This window comes from Pangasianodon hypophthalmus, chromosome 10 (genome assembly GCF_027358585.1).
Source record: "Pangasianodon hypophthalmus isolate fPanHyp1 chromosome 10, fPanHyp1.pri, whole genome shotgun sequence".
Classification (NCBI taxonomy): Eukaryota; Metazoa; Chordata; class Actinopteri; order Siluriformes; family Pangasiidae; genus Pangasianodon; species Pangasianodon hypophthalmus.
Window position 1 is genome coordinate 4,378,441 of NC_069719.1, and position 18,127 is coordinate 4,396,567.

An 18,127-nucleotide genomic window follows, 5' to 3' on the forward strand; every position below is an offset into this window, starting at 1 on the left:
GAGAATGGATGGAACACAAAACAGGAGGATATTACAAAAAGAACCTGCTTTAATCTGCTAAAAAAAAAAAAAAAAAAAACACCAAAGCAGGAGTGGTTAAAAACAAAAAAGGTTACTGTTCTACAGTGGCTAAGTCAAAATCCAGATCTGAATCACACTGAAAATCTGTGGCACTGTTTGAAAATTGCAGTTAACAACATCCAACCAAACTGAAGAACCTAGAGCAAATCTGCCAGGAAGAATGGGCGAAAATCACTCCCAAACAAAGCTGGTACGAACTTACCATAACACACTTAAATCTTTTATTTCAGCAAAAGGTGGTAGTACTAGTATGAATAGACTGAATAGATACATTTAAGAGCATATTGGTTTGCAATTAAAAAAAAAAAATACTGGCTGGAACAATCCATCAAGAATTGTGACAATACGTTTAATGTAGATTAATGTAATGGAGGTGTGGGACAGTGGAGCTCTTTATTTATTGTTTGAAATGTTTTGTGATTTTAACTTACTGCATACTGTATGTAGGTATATACGCAACAGGGCTGTTGTTGTGAACGTGTTTCTTATTTTGCTCATTCCTCTGCCCCACCCTCATTTTTGTCCACAACACTTTTCAAAACAAATTTACACCCATGTCCTTTATGGGTTTGTTCTTTTAGAAAATAAAGGGTGGAAAAATGTTTCCATAAAGATGCTGATAAGGAATTACTGGAATGGAAACTTAAACTGAAAGTTGGCACCTCTGAGGTGTCACCTGACAGCCTTCATAATGTTTTTCGTAACTTTTAATGTTTTGTTCACCTATCTGCAGGTATTTCTGTTTAAACATGTATTTCTGGTAAAACACGTTTAATAGTTCTGAAGAAACACAGAAGATGTAAAGAGTATATTATAGATTTTAATATTTGACAATATTTAATAGTTATTCAAATTTCTATGCATGTACATGTGAGTATGTGCTTTATTTTCTAAATAACCATGAACATGAGCTCATGTTATTAGATCTCAGTTTTGGGATGTCACCTTCCATAGCACAATAGCCTCAGAATATTGCATGGTATAGTCCACTAATATACATTCCTGCCTCTGGTCTGAGGTAAGCAGTAGCCCCACCAGATCTATCCAGACATGCTTGAAGAATGGGAAATGGTGGTAGTTTGTGGGGTTAAGCTACAATCTGCAGTGATAGGTCAAAACAGGATTAATATGCGTTTACCCCTACCACAACAGGCCTGATGTATGGGCCTGGTCATTTGAACTAAACTGATGCATACACTCCACAGGTAGGGTCACTGTAGTCTAGGCTGGTGGCAGGATGGCAGGATGTATCCACTATGAACCACTACCCAACTCAACCAGCACACACACTGGTCTTCCCTCCATGGTCCATTTGTACATTGGTCCTACCCCTGGCTTGGAGGCTACCATGGAGGCTACAACCCCCTTGCCAGGATCCCAGAGAGCTGTACAGATTATCTGGTTCACTACTTGATGGTGCACCAACATGTCACCTAAAACTTAACAATACCTCTGCAGCACACTAGTACTACCTGAGCTACCAGATTGATCCCCTGCAACCTCAGGAAAAGAGGTCACTACCTTTCCCCAGACTACCATCAGAAAGATTATACCTAATTTGGCCTCTTGACCTCTATAGCTTTCCCTGGAGGGACTACAGGAAGTACTACCATAAGACCTCTAACCCAGCAACTGAATGTAAATTAAAGTACCTCCATGGCTCAACTCTGGTCACTTTCAACCATTCCATGCTAATTCTATTTAAAACTTTCATGATATACGGACAGGTTCGGTCCTGTTTTTGCTGTGTTATTTCAATGGAGTTTGTCAGTTGGTCTTCATATGGATATATGGAATGATATGATTATAGAAATATGCTGCCTTCAATCACCAGTTTGCAGTTGTGCACAAGTCAAAAAACTGTTCTCAGCTCTCATTCCTCTCTCTGAGATCATGTAATTATGTTACCCCTTTATATACTTTATTTTCTGTGCCAATCTTGGCACTGAGGTTCCCCATTAGTAAAATTTATACTTTGCTGAATGTATATATCATTGATATCTTTTAGTTTATTGCAATCTTTGATATCTTCTTGATTGTCATTTTTTGGAACAATGTTAAGCTTGATGTTTTTCTTTTTGGTCTTGACTGTTGCTTTTGGCACGGTGCCTCTCAGCTAAAAACAACTGTGCATTTGTATGGACAATATATCTACCACTCCCTCCATGTGTGGATCATTATCATATCTTTGCCTGAATGCACCTCTCCTGTTGACGGTCTTAAACTGGCCATCTTAATTGTTAACTGCCTTTAGCTTTGTGCATTGTGTACATGTTCTAGTTTCCAATCCTCAAGATTTGCTTTAAAAATAAATTTTTAAGAGGTCATGCCCAAGTCTCACCCTTGCTTCACTGGATAATCTCACTTAGATCATGTACATTTATACCTAAGAACTGCTGCTGTAATCATAAGGACTGCCCTGTGTGCATTTCAGGACTCCTATTCACAGTATGCTCATACTGAACATCCTGTCAAACACAATGCCTTTATAGTATACAGTTGTAGAATGTAATGATTTATAACCCCACTATCTGGTACCACCCAAAAGAGGGTAGGTTATCTTTCGAATCTGGTTCACCTCAAGGTTTGTACCTCATGTTTGTACCTCATGTTTCTACCTCAGGTCTCATGTTTTGTTTTGCGTGCCACCATCACCTCTGGCTTGCTCATTAGCGCTCTAAATTTACATCAGATTTCTGTAAAGCTGCTTTGCGACAGTATTTACTCATAAATGTGATATACAACCGAAATGAATGTTAGAAATATGAAGTATGAAATATAAAGTATAATGTTCTCCATAAATGTGAAAATGTTACATGAAACATGAAAAGACAGCCTTATCCTTACATAGTGTATACATGCAATAAATCATAAATCATATATAAATGTACCAATTTTACTACAAACAGTATACTAATCTAAATTTTACATCTACATTATAATGGCAAGCTTCCTGAATACGTTATACATGCATAGTCTTATAATGAATGCATACCACAGAAACAATTAGAGGTGCATTACGCTTGCATGGAGAAGACAATAGTCACATAACGAGAGCCTAGAGGCATTTTCAGAGTTCATGTGTCATTAAAATATTTCAGAGTTCATATAAAACATTAAAATATTGCCTGTGGTGATAAAAGTAGACATCTCAGCAAACATGAAGAGCAGGTTTAGAAAATGTGAAGAATATGCACTTCCTAGCCACTTTAATAGTCACCGAGATCATCTGTACACCTGCTCAATTCATGCAATTATTCAATCTGCCAAGCATGTGGCAGCAGTGCAATGCATAAAATCACACAGAGTGAAAATTCTACACTGCTCTTAAAAAGAAAGTTTCTTCTTCCATTTTGTGTAAGAAAAGCATGGCTTCACATACAATGACTAAATATACAAGCTGTATTTCCCCTCTTTGTGAATTCCTAGCTGAGAGTGTGTTATCCCCCTCTCACTGAAACCACACTATTAGATTTTCAAATACACTTTGAGCCTCTTTTAATCAGACATATTTGACTCACCAACAGAACAGAGTGAATTAACTGAGCTCATTCCTGGGATGTGAAGACAGAAATTAGCTATACATAAGTTGTGTTTAAGAACATTGCAAATGCATATAAGATATTATCTAATGATGACTTTTGGCAGCATTCTTTTGCATTGTCAGATTTTAAAAAAAAAGAAGAAAAGAAAAAAGAAAACAGAATTTGTAATTGGAAGACAGTATTCACAAATAGATAGTGTTGTGGAATTGTAACTTCCGGCTTGAAAATGTGCGGCAGCCTGAGAAAACCCTTTACACTGCGATATGTTGCTGTTCACTCTGCATACTTCTTGAAACTACATAAGTTACCCCCAAAAGTGAAAAGCGAGAAAACTGCATTTAAAGATTTCATTCAGACGCAGGAGCATCATGGACATTTTTACAGCAGCTATCTGATTACAGACTTAACTGATAAGGTTTATGTCTGTTTTGCTTACTGCACATAGCTATCCAACAACTTAATCAAAGCATGTTATTCACTGTGTGAGGAAATCACACTTTGCTAGCAAGGCTTTAATCTTTAGACAGACTGACTGTTTATACCACCTTGCGTGTTAAACTGGCTCCTTACACAAGATAATTTTTGGAAGAAAGCCAAGGCAAGATTGGAATGTCACCTAAACAAAATCATGACCGTGATGTTTTGTTAAAACATATTTGTTTTATCAAAGTTGAGATGTCAAAGTAAATTACTGTTAGGAAACCACACCTTTGGCTGTTTTTCAGTATTTAGCCACAGCAACATTCTAGAAGTTTTCCCAGAATGCCGCACATACACAGTACATAGACTGATCTTTGCCTATGTGCAGCTGTAAAACTGAAAACACACTTAAACAGCTTGTTCATACTGACTGAACATTCATTCATCTTCAGTATCAGCTTTTTCCTGGTCAGGGTCATGGTGGATCCGGAGTTTATCTCGGAAACACTGAACACAAGGCGGGAGAATTCCCAGATGGAACACCAATCTTTCACAGGGCACCATGCACACACACACACACACACACACACACACATTTACACACTTATTCACACCTAGGGGCAATTCAGCATAGCCAATCCATCTACTGGTGTGTTTTTAGGAGGTGGGAGGAAACCGGAGAACTCAGAGAAAACCTACAAGAGCACACGGAGAACATGCGAGGTGCCATCTACGCCACTGTGCCACCCCCTGACTGAACAATGTAGAGAAGTGTAATTATTGTCACCAATATTTTAAGAAATATAAATATATTTGGGGATCTCCTCAAGCCAATTTTACTTCTGTCAGGAACTCTACACTCTTCCATTCAAGCTCAGTTATAGAAGCTTTTATATTATATGACCAGTTATATGTTTGTGCATACTACATGCTGCTTACTGCAAGTATGAGTATGTAGTACACAGTACATACTGATGCAGTATACATGTATCCCATTTTAAACACAGCCACAGTTTTATCTACAAGCTAGAGTTAAAAATCTGTCATTTCCACTTCGAAGTGTCTGGTTTCCACTTTCTGTAATTTACCTGAATTCACTCACCTGTGCTTTACTGACATCTTTGACATCCCATTATACAGTTTATAGCATTTTGTAAAGTTAAATAATACATATTTTAATATTTATAAATATTAATAAAAAAATTTTAGCAGGCACGTCCATTACCAAATCCACGTCCATTGGTAAAATCATTACCAAAATAGCTTACTGGTATTTCCTTTTAAAAATCAATTCTCTTTTCATTTGCCAATTATTTTTATTTTTAAATTATCCCCTCCCAATCCAGAGAAAAGCCCAAGATATATTTAACATATACAGCTGTACACATACATAACTCTACATCAGTCACAACTGATAGTTGAGGCATTTATAAATATTCCACAGTTCTGTGTTATAGGTGGTGTTTAGCATTAATGTCGTAGTGTTTTCAGACACACATCCATAATGTAAATTACTGGTGTGAAATAGCAGTGTGCTAGTGATATCTGCGGTGCACAGATATCAGTCAGAAATTATTCATTAGCAGCAGCATTAATGGCGTGTTTGTGAAATGGAATGAAGAATTATTTAGTCAGCATTTGGTCATATCCTCATCTGCTGAAATGCAGTTCCACTTGTTCTGTTGATCCCTTCGGTGCTATGTTCATAGAAGGCACGAAGTGCGTGCGCACACACACACACTGTTTCTGTCAGTCAGGTTGGCACAGTATGAGTCTATTTGGCATGATATACACGAATGAGAGGCCTTTGCTGTGTTTGTCCATGCCTCTGTGTGCGTGAGTGTGCGTGAGTGTGAGTGTTTGTGAGTATCATTCACTTTCAGATCCTCTGCATTTCGACAATTGCTCATCCGCCAGCAGATGAACCTGTGCAAAAACACACAACAATCCACATTACAGCACCCACAGTGCTGATTAATATCATCCATCCTGGTGTGGGTGAAACCATAGTTACCTGTGTGTCCAGGATTCGCTGGTAAGCGGGGGCGGAGAGTTCCTCCAGTGTCTCGGCCACTGGTTTGTTGAGTGTTTCTGGGAGGAGGAGTCCCATGGCTCCGGCTGACACACCAGTCAGGCAGAACACCATGAAAGGCATGGACGCATGCAGCACTTTCTGAACGATCAACAAAACACAACCAATATGTCATCACTAATATATCACTGAAAATAAGGTATAGTAAAATGTATATAAAAAAGATCTTTATCTGGAAAAAATATCTATGTATAGAAATGAACAAATCCAGGTCCATACAGCCATATACACTCACCGGCCACTTTATTAGGAATACCTGTACACCTGCTTATTCAGCCAATCAACCGATCTTGTGGCAGCAGCACAGTGAATAAAATCATGCAGATGCAGGTCAAGACCTTCAGTTAATGTTCACTGCAAACTCTCAGTAATTTTGTCTGTGGCATGATTGTTGGTGCCAGACAGAGTGGTGCAAAAAACAAAAAACATCCAGTGAGCAGCGGTTTTGGAGGCAGAAACACGTTTGTTGATGAGAAAGGTCAGAGGAGAATGGCCAGACTTCTCTGAGGTGAAAGGAAGGCTACAGTAACTCAAATAAGCACTCTTCAGGACTCTGACACTACAGAGGGCACGGACTCACCAAAACTGGACAGCTGAAGATGGGAAAAAGATGTTTGATGTGAAGATTAACTGAAGCTTTTCGCCTGTATCTGCAGGATTTTATGCATTGCATTGCTGCCACATGATTGGATGAATGAGTAGGTATAAAGCTGTTCCTATTATAAAGTGTATAAATAAATAAAATAAATATAATAAATAAAATATATATATAAAATAAATATTTGTATAAACACTATATGTAAATGCTCACAGCACATGATTAGTGTAAAAATCAGACTAGTAAAATACACTGTTATAAACAGTACTCACCATACTGGGTACAAAAGGAGCCAAAATGCCTCCAACCCTACAAGACATGGAGCACACACCCAGGCCTGCGTTCCTAATTCAGTCACACACATACACACACACAAAAAACTAGTGATGAACACTGGACAAACATTACAAATCATACATTTCATAGTCCGACCACTGCTCGTTACAAAGGACCCAGTTCAGGTAAATGATATAGCAGAATGCTTGCATTTTAAGAAACTAAACTTAACAATAATAATGATCAAAATAAGATAATTTATGAAGTGTATTATGTATGAATTACAAAGTGTCTAGTCTAACATTCCACTGTAGGAATGAGTGAACTAGTGTGTGTGTGTGTGTGTGTGTGCATGTACCTGATAACAGTGGGGTAGAGTTCTGACGTGTATACATAGACGATGTTGAAGGCAGCACTGACCATCAGCTTCCCCAAAAGAGCAAAAGAGCTGCCACTGACCACAGAATCTGTGTGTGTGAGAGAGAGAGAGAGAGAGAGAGAGAGAGAGAGAGAGAGAGAGAGAGAGAGAAAGAGAGAGAGAGAGAGCGAGAGAGAGAGCAATAGAGAGAGAGACAGAGAGAGAGAGAGACAGAGAGAGAGAGAGGCAGAGACAGAGAGTCAAAGAGGCAAAGAGAGACAGAGAGAGAAAGAAAAAACGAGAGAGCGACAGAGGGAGAGGCCAAGAGACAGAGAAGTAGAGAGACCGAGACAGTCAGAGAGGGAAAGAGAGAGAGAGAGAGAGAGAGAGAGAGAGAGAGAGAGAGAGAGAGAGAGAAGGAGAGAGAATCAGACATGGAGAGACAAAGAGAGGGTGAGGGAGAGAGAAAGAGAGAGAGAGAATCCATTGTTAATTAATTCTCATAGGAAATTGAAATCTAAATAGATCTTGTCTTAATTAAATTATTTTTCAAATTTTAGTAGCAGTTTATTTCATTTAACACATACGTTCCTAAAACAGTGTCTGATTCTGTTTGGTAATTGTTGTCAGTCTTTTAAAAATCCAACACTAATAATAGATTCAAATTATCATAGTTTATGGCCTTATAATATTCTAGAAATTCCATCTAAAAATGAAGAGTCATCAAAGCAGCCTTAAAGAAATCTGGATGTAGATTTAGATCCACAGTGAACAAGCCAGAGGCAACAGTGGTTAAAAAGACACCTCCCTGAGACTACATGAGAGGAACTAGACTTCCACCATCCTCACCGGATAGTGGGATTATAAATCATTACAGTGTACTGGTGTAGAAGAGTAAAGCCATACAGTACAGTACTGAGTGTGTAAGGATGCTCAGTATGAGCAGATAAGAGGAAATAAGAGTCCTGGGATGAGCACAGAACAGTCTTTATGATTACAGCAGCAGTTCATGCATACAAAACTACAGTATATAGGTGAGATTGTCCACTGAAGCAAGAGTGAGACTTGGGCATAAACTGTTTTTGGAAGTGGAAGAGGATGGAAGTGACAATAGTGTGAGTACAGTGATGCAGAAGAGCTTTGTAAAGAGAAGTATAAAGAGCCAAGTTTGCTGTTAGTACTAGCCAATGCATGTTATAGAATATGAACTTTCAGTTCAGTTTATGGCAATTCAGTTATTATTTAATTTAAAAACTGAAACATTATAATTTTTATCTGTTTACAGTTACACTTAATGTTGTGAAACATCCACAAAACAAGCTAGTTCTTGTTATTACTAACTTCATACGTTTTGCACATTTTAGTAATTTCCCTGCTCCCAACACACCTGATTCAACTAATCAGCTAATTAACAGTCATCCCTAAGTTGAAGTGTGTGTGTTAGAGCAGGGAAAACACTCAAATGAGTAGGACAGAGGGTTCTTCAGGACCAGGGCTGGGAGCAGGTGACTTGTATTTTAGCAGCTTTAGCAGTCATTTAAACATAGCCGCTTTAATCAGTTAATAAATTAATAAAACAAATTCAGCTTGTCATGTTACTGAAGACTGTTCCATGTCATTAAAATAAAGTTACAGCTGTACTTCTAACTGGTACCAAGCCCTGATAATGGAGACTCATTCCACAGATGCTAAATAAACCTCTCACACCTGTGATGATAAACCTGTGTTTTGCCTCGCAGCAGATAAATAAGTCTCACTTTCTGACCAATCAGAATCAAGAATTCAACAGCACTGTGGTGTACTAAAACATATCAGTCTACTCTTTAATGTGTTTAAACGTGTTAATATTTTTAACTCTTTTATTTTTAATATTTTTATTTATGGGCTTAGTAGTAGGACTGACATATTCCAGGCAATACTATACTTCAGCTTTGACTATACCGGGCATCCGTTAATATAAGAGCAGTATTTTGTCAGTATTGCAGGAATGTCTACACTCTGTTTATAATAAAATGCAGTATTATCTCCTCACCAGCTTGAACAGGTACCACCACTGACAGAAGACAGCACAGACCGGCAAGGATAAGAAAACTGGCTAATGATTTTCGTCTCCCTGACCTGAGACAAAGGAGAGTGAGGACGAGAGAGAGAGACAGAGAGAGAGAGAGAGGATAAAGAAAATATCAGTAATAATTTAAAAAACACATTACAGTGTGTTGCAGTGTTCATATAGAAAATACTGTAGCTATCTGGTGATAATGTTGCTGTGCAATATTTTCAAAATATTAAATATAAAAAAAAATTCTACATTAATGAGTCGTGTCTATTCAAAATTACAAATGCAGCATGTGTGTGTGTGTGTGTGTGTGTGTGTGTGTGTGTGTACCAGGGCTTATTGATGAAGTATATGCACAGTGGGTAGGCTGGCAGCTCCACCAGGCCGTACATGGCTACAGTGAAGTACAGACTGCCTTTATCATCACTTGCATTCATCGTCAATCCATAATACACCAGACTGCAGGCATACCTGCAACACACACACACACACACACACACACACATCATGTACACATACAGACATTATCGTCCACAGATAAACACAGCTAACTCTTAAAAATCACAAAGCCATCGTCCCATGATTGAGGATGACGTTGATATTCATTGTATGAATTTTACAACAACATATAAAGACTTTGATGAAGGTTTATAAAACAACCAGAATCCAGAATCAGCTTTTGACATTTTATAGATTTTAGATTTACGGTTTTCCAGTTTAGTCGTCAAGACATTGGCCAAATTTGGTGTATTTCTGTATTTTGCTTCTACAAAGCTCATGGAGCTAACATGTTATGGAAGTGTAAAGCTACCAGTTTAGCACTGTGTGAGCTGCATGCCTAAATTATTTCACACTTAACTCAAAAAAAATTTGGCCCATGACCACCATTTGCACATAAACCATTTCATAAAACAGCAGATCACATCTGTATTAAAAAATAATAACCTAATCTGAATTGTATTATGATCTGCAATCTCCATGTTCAAACTTTTAGGTCATGCCTTCTAGTTTATTTCTCCAATAAAAACGGCATATGATTCAATCTACATATGAATCTGGAATGATTACCTGACACCCTGGAAGCCCCGATCCCCCTCATCTCACATAGTAATATTTTGGTTTTGATTTTCTTGATTGAATGATAACCTGACACGGTGCCCTTGGATAACGGACTTCATTTGGTGTTAATGGGAAAAATGTGTACACGATGTTCACCAAACTATCACTTTAAACACTCCCTTTGCTGTTTGTGGCACAAGCAGTCAATCAGAAACACAATGGAGTGATGTGTTAGATCATAGGATGTGTGTTTAGTAATGTGTTTAAATTGTTTCATCAGTCTCAGTGCACACACTCGTACTCACCAGACGTACATGAGGACGACAGTCCTGCAGCGCAGCACGCGGTGTCTGACCAGCTGCAGCAGTCCTGCGTTGGGCGTCTCTGTGCCCGTTGTGCCCGGAGTTTTCCTCAGCTTCAGAGTCACACTTCCCTTTCCATTCCGGCAAGCAAAATCCTGCAGCACTTTCTCCGCCTGTGCCATCCGGCCCTGAGAGTACAGCCAGCGCGGAGACTCAGGCAGCATGCTATCAGCAACACACACATACACACACAGGCACAAACAGCAACATTTTATTTTATTATTTCTTTTTTTATTATTATTTTAATGTTTTGTAATATTCCAAGTTATCTAATTTAATTTACCTTTATAATGTTTTATCATTTATTATGCTTTATCATTTACTGGGAGAACACACACACACATGCACGCACACACACATGCGCACACACACATGCGCGCACACACACACACATGCGCACACAATCCCAGAGTTAAACAAGATGTTTTTCTCATTTTGTTTTAGTTTATATTTTTTGTAACATTCAAATTTATCTATTTTAATTAACTATTTTTTAACTAAAAGTATGAATTTAAAGCATTTTAAATATATTTATTTCATGTTTTGTAATGTCTAATGTATCTATTTTAATTGACCTATATTAGAAAACAGGAAGACTTCCCAAGCTCTCTGGTTTGATATTTAGAAATTCAGGAAACTTTAAAACATTTTAAAATGCAGCAACACAAAGCTAAAGAGAGCAAATTGTGTAGAAAACATCTGGTGAATTTGTGGGGGTAATAATAAATAAATCTGGCACAAAATGAAGTTGCCCACTCCCAAACTCAAATTTCTTTTCCACATTCCTGTGTCTTTCCTATTTTCATGACTTCTCAGTGAGTCCTCAGTTATTTAAAGCTAAATTTTAAAAAGTAAGGGACCGTTTTTCCAAAAATAACGTGGTATATATTTTAGGGAATGCACTGCCTCTTGAAATAACGTTATCTAGCATTATGTTAACAGTTTAATTATTTTACTTTTCATCATGGCACATTGTGCTAGTGGTTTATAGCCGTCACAGCCGTAATTCAGATATTCACACGTACATGCAGAAGAGGAAAAGCAGCACACCGGGGCAGTTAGCAGCCATAGCCAGGTTTCTCCAGGACCTGACGTAGTAGCCAAGAAGAGCGAACAGAGCGATGCCCACTGCAAAGGTCATGTTGGTTATCGTGCCTGTAACACACACACACACACACACACACACACACACACACACACACACACACATGCAGACACAAGCAAAGCCTTGCATAACTATTCATTCCCTTAAACTTTTCCACTTTTTGTAGTGTTACAACCTGGAACTGAAATTGGCTTCACTGAACAAATACCATTCAATTTATTTAAAATCATTTTGCAAACTATATTAACTTTTTTTCCCTGCTTCAATACCATGTGCTATTTTATGCAGAGTCATAACATATAATCCTACAAAACAACACTACAAAACAGGGAAAAGCTCAAGGGGGTGAATACGTACACAAGGTACTAGTGAGTATTATGGCTCACTAGTACTACACAGTGTGGCATCCTGAAGCTATTTGCTTGTGTTCACTGAAAAGTATCTATAGCTATATGTTGTGTAATGTCAACTGAATGTTAACCGATTGTACAGATTGCCGCAGTGTGAGATTTTGTTACACCTCGAGAATACGCTACCTGTCAGAGCCCAGTAGGCTTTACCCACGTATTCCTGTGAGAGGATGAAGCAGACGAGTGCCATCCCTCCGTTCATCATCCCCACCATCAGCCGCGACAGAGCAAAGAGCTCGTAACTGGGGGCCAGCGCACTGCCATAGGCAAAGATTATTTCAAAGAACAGAGCTGAAAGAGAGAGTGAGAGAGAGAGAAAGAGATGGATGGAAAAACAGACTGTCTGGAGTCACTGATAAAATCAGAACATGAAAACATGCACCAGGCATCTGAAGGTCACACTTTATCAGTGTAGTAATTTATATATATATATTATATACACACAACAATGTAGTGAATATCTCATGACACATTCTGAATGTTGGTTTACTTTTTTTGGGGGAAAAAAATGACAATATATTGAAATCTGTTGTACTTTTCTGTTGTCACTTGAGGTTATTTTTTTTATAGAAGTTAAGGTGAGGATCACACAATTATTATTTTGGCCATGATAAATAAAAACACAGAATTGAAGAAGGGTCTACTTTCTTTTTCCCATGACTATATGTTAGGAATAAAACACGCTGTTGTAGGAAACTAATCAACGACTGAGCAGTGTGATGCAGCCTGACTCTACTCTGTTATTTTTATAAAATTGATATATACACAGCTGTTTCTAAAGACTTGTCCTGACATCCATTGCTAAGTATCCAACAGAGAAGCATTAGTACTGATGAGGAAGATGGGTTTCCTTCCGATTTTATCAGACAGCGGTCCGAACAGCACGTTTCCCACGAGCACGCCCACAAAAAACAGCGATCCTGCCAGGCTCACTTTGTACGCCTCCTGCTTGACCAGGTGCCACTGCAGAACACACACAAAACACACACTGAGCCAATGGTACATACACAATATCTCAATATCACATTGAGACTAACTGTTAAAATTCAGAATACATAATTATATGCAAAGGAAAAAAGTTGCTCAATATAATGACCAAAGCTTTTATCACAGCTTACACCACAGTGCTGTTGACTTCTCCATTCTGATTGGTCAGAAGGTGTTGATTAATTTTCTATAACAGCAGCTCTGACAGTAGTGCAGGTGCGATTTGCATGTTTCTGTTAATGCACTTGTAATAATAAGCTATTGTTTCTATAGTAACAAAGTACAACAGAGGACACATTTATTTAACATTTTTGGAAGGAGTCTCCAGTGTGAGTGCTTTGTAACAGTCAGAAGTAAAGCTGTAACTTCAAGTTTTCGGTCACAGGAAAGTCTTGATGGCAGAGGGGGTGGGGCTGGTGATGGAACAGCTGATTAAAGCTATTATAATGTAAATGATAATAGCAATTAACTTGTTTCCTGGATACCATTAAATGTAATCATTAAATGGATAAAAATTACAATGTGCCTAAAAGTTCTTAGCATTTTCATATTGCTGTGGTATAAGAGGAATAAAACACTTCAGTGTGTGATGTTACTAGAAAATAATCAACTTGTTGATTCATTTCCTATGACAGCACACCCCAAATATTTTATTCCTTACTTTTGACAATCTACATATTAAATAAAAATTTCAAAAATCCAATAAAAATGACTATAAACTGTTTCAGCTGTTCACGCCATGTTAACGTTTTGAACAGAATTATGTAAACAGAAGTACGGGACTGAATTGAGTGCATCTCTCAGGAGCATAATGCACTTTACACTGCACAACTCATTATCATCTTCTTCCTGCATGAACCTGCGATCTCTCACCTCCGTCACGATGGAGCTGACGTCCTTCGTGAACGTTACGGTGTGTGTGAAATCTCCTCCGCTCTGCGTGATGACCTCGAGCTGGTACTCGGGAACAGCACCGATGAGAACGATGAACATGCACTGACACGCCATGTAGATCTGTAACAGAAACAAGAGCACGTTCTGCCATCATTCATTGTATGTAACAGTATCTAAAAGGGTCGGACAGCATGGGGCAAGTCAGTAGAGTCAGCTCCAGAATTATTGGCACCCTTGGTAAAGATGGGAAAAGACAGGAACATGAGAAATAAAATGTAAGAAAAATGACTGTGTGGTTAATTAGTTTAATTTCACACTGAAACTAGGAAAGAACTATGAAATAACCTTTAATTGAAGTAAACTCATTCTAAGAAAATAAAACCATAACAAAACAAAACCATCACTGTCACAATTAGTGGCACCCCTACATTTAGCACTTTGTGAAACCTCTACCAACATAACAACACTCTTCTCCTATACACAGCCTTCTCCTATAACACTTGATGAAATTGGAAAATACAGAGCAAAGAATCTGAGACACTCCTCGATACACAATCTTTCCAGATCCTCGGTCCGCTCTTGTGTCTCCTCTTCAGCTCCAGTAGTTTTTAATAGTGTTTAGATCAGGGGGCTGGGATAGCCATGTCAAAAGCTTGATCTTGTTGATTTTTGTGTAAATGTAATCTATGGATATTTGGATCGTTGTCCTGCCATGCAACCACTATGCAGCTGTAATGTCTTGGCTGAAGTAGCAAGATTTTCATTTAAAATCACCTGGTACTTCATGCGGACTTCGCGTAATGCACAACACTGCAGACCCTCAGCTGTACCTAACAGTCGGAATTAGCTTTTTTCCCCTGTATAACCATCATTCTTTGTATTCAGTGATTATACTATTAATACCTACTTAATACCTATTAATACTACCCCTTGCTGTGTCCTGGTGTTTGGGGCGGGGTTACACATCAGGAGGGAGTGTCATGTGTAATCCCTCCCACAGCTGTCATTTGCTGTTCTTTAATAGCCAATGCACCAAGCAAAAACAGCTACATCAAGACACAGGAGCACAAATTTTTGACTTTTGGCTTTTTATAATTAGTGGTTTTGGTGATGTGACAGAACAGTAACTTCCTTTTAGTCCAAAATATCAGTGTTTGATTTGAGATGTTATTACCTTACAAAAATGTAGTGTGTAGGAAGAAATTTGAGATGCAAGCTACTATACAAATACTATTTTTGTACTTTTTCTTTAAAATAGTTGACCTTTGCTGTTAAACAAGTAGATTGGAGCAGATTTTAAAGGATCTCACAAACCTGCATTGATACTGGTATAGCATAACATTAACGAACAAATCTGAAATATGGAAGGAATAAAACACTTGGGGTCATGCTGTTATAGGAAAACAATGCAATGAGGCGCAGTTACTGTTACCACCTTTTCCAATAGCAGCATGTGTTTTATTCCTCTTATACCACAGCAATTTTCCAACAATTACAATTCTCTTAACGAATAAAACTGTTAATACACAATTACAGTTTATTAAGAACAACACAGTCCTCTCTCCATGCTGAAGGTGGAAAAATGAAAGTTACAGCTTTACCTCTGACTGTCACAAAGCACTGACACTGGAGACTCCTTCCTTAAATGTTAAATAAACGCCTCCTTACAGAAAGCTTCACCATATCAATGTTTACACCTGTTACTCCGTTCTAATACGCTATTATTTCTATAGTAACAGCTCATTCATGAGGACGTGTATGACAGCCACTCTACAAAATCTAAGGCTAATAATAAATGGATTAAAAATGTATTATTTAACAGTCGTTGATATGGTGAAGTTTTATGTGAGGAGACGTTTCTTTAACATTTATAGAAGGAGTCTCAGGTGTTTTCCACCATGAGAAATTTGAGGATTCTTCAGGATAGAGACGTTTTGCGATTTCTGGTTTCTTAGTAACTCAGCGTCATAATTTCAAGAGGGAGAAAAAAAGAGAGGTTTTATAACTGCTGTAATAAGTGAACTAACTTTCCAGAACATTAAATGTAATGATAAACGAATGAAAAGTATATGTCGTTCATGTAATCCCTGGCAAACTGATGTGGTATAAGAGGCATAAAAATACAACGGGACATGCTGTTAGAGGAAAATAATCAACTTTTTGGTGGTGAGCTCCTCACCCTCTTGGGATAGTAGAAGTATGGTCTCGGGATTTGTGTGAAGCTGATGTGGAACTGGCTTTGGAGCTTATTTGGAAGAATGCATTTGCTTCTTCTTTACTTTTGCTCACCGGCTGATTCAGTATAAATTTGTATTTTTTTTTTTTTTATTTTATATAACTCCACACTGCGCATTCCAAACAAAACTTACCGCTATCATTTGTTCCAAATGTTCCTCAAATGCTACTGATACCTTCGTCCTTGTATTGTGGCAGCGTCCTCCAGTCAAACATCTCCGGGAAAGCGCTGCAGACTTGTTGTCCTCTTCTTTAGAAAGAGATGCTCGTATATCCCCAGAGACGACTCACCTTTCAATCTAAACCTTCTCCACAAGAATATACTACAGGCTTGCTCAACTGATATACCATATCAGTTTGCCAGGGATTTTTTTTTTATTATTATGTATGTGTATATCTAGTTCGTTGTTATTCTGTTCATTGTTGCACTTTGGGATGAGGCAATAAGGAAAATCATTTCACTACATTACATCACATGTATGTAATATGTATGTGACAAATAAAGATCCTCGAACCTTGAACCTGAACCTATTATTTGCTTTCTCTGGCTCTTAATGTATCATAGAGAAATTTGATCTCAGTTTATCTTATCGTGTGTACTGTGTGTGCGGCTGTTTGTTCGGTTATCTAGTTTATGTTTGTACAGCACTTTGGTCAACTCCGTGTTGTTTTAAATTGTGTTATATAAATAAATTGTCACTGACTGAAAATATATTCACAAAAACTTTAGGATGGTTATAGTATCTCCAGTAGATGTCACTGATTATTTTCCTATAACAGCACGAGCCCAAGTGGTTTACTCCTTACGTAATAAAAACTTCTGACCAATCAGATTCGAGAATTCGACAGCAGTGTGGTATAATGGTATTTATATCAAGATATATCCTTATATCGATGTATGTTGGGTTAAGAGAACAGGTATAGGGGAAGAATTTGCAGAACTTCTCGTTATAAAATCTGAAGCCTGAAAACTTACTGATTGCAGCTTTAATCTGAAACGGTGCCATTTTTTTTTTTACATGCAAATCTCACCTTGTGCCAGAGAGGAGATCTGACTGTGGAGGATTTCACCATGTCATGCACATTATAAGCAAGAATGAAGCCTACACTGTGCATTAATAAACCTAAGACTTGCTTTGGCTCCAGCTTGTATACATATACACACGTGTTTAGAAGCATTGCTAACCATGATGCTAGCTAGCTTTAACATTACCTGCAGCAGTACCAACACAGCAACCATGCGTTTCTGGTGTCCGTCAAACTCCCCGACAAGTTGAAAAGCTTCTTCCAAATCCATTTCTGAGAAATAATTCGCGACATAACATGTCACATGGGTTTAAAAACTAAACATCTGCTTAAAACAAATAAAAACAGCCAGGCTTCCTGATGCTGGAATCACGGAGGGAGAAATTTCTACGCCAGAATCCCAAACGCATGCAGTTATTAAACTAGGGCACTTTGTAGGACGCAGACTCTTACCAGTTCATTCACTAAGTAGGGAGCTCGGAGAGGAAGTGAACAACTTTTTATAAACAGGCATCTGGGCTACGCTTCTTAGACGTGGAACTGTATCACGTGACTCAGTGCCCGAATTTGATTGGTGCAGCCTTTGTAATTGAAATCTCGCTCCAGGAAGTGATGGATGGAGA

The 18,127-nt window shown here is 38.1% G+C and overlaps 1 protein-coding gene across 2 annotated transcripts; it reads right to left on the reverse strand.

The window, feature by feature from the left end:
- Nucleotides 1-2,844: 2,844 nt before the first annotated feature.
- On the reverse strand, nucleotides 2,845-18,068 carry slc22a15 (solute carrier family 22 member 15). Of its 2 annotated transcripts, none has more exons than XM_034308179.2 (12): nucleotides 17,692-18,068; nucleotides 14,223-14,363; nucleotides 13,193-13,325; nucleotides 12,489-12,653; nucleotides 11,873-12,002; nucleotides 10,800-11,012; nucleotides 9,757-9,897; nucleotides 9,403-9,488; nucleotides 7,371-7,479; nucleotides 7,009-7,081; nucleotides 6,061-6,219; nucleotides 2,845-5,972 (listed from the first exon to the last, which is right to left on the reverse strand). In XM_034308179.2, the coding sequence occupies exons 1-12, from the start codon at nucleotides 17,773-17,775 to the stop codon at nucleotides 5,916-5,918; spliced, it is 1,491 nt and encodes a 496-aa protein (XP_034164070.2). In that variant the 5' UTR covers nucleotides 17,776-18,068; the 3' UTR covers nucleotides 2,845-5,915. The 2 variants fall into 2 exon arrangements, with proteins under 2 accessions (XP_034164070.2, XP_026799863.2); XM_026944062.3 differs by having other exon boundaries at nucleotides 2,850-5,972; nucleotides 10,791-11,012; nucleotides 17,692-18,058.
- Between the last annotated feature and the right edge of the window lie 59 nt (nucleotides 18,069-18,127).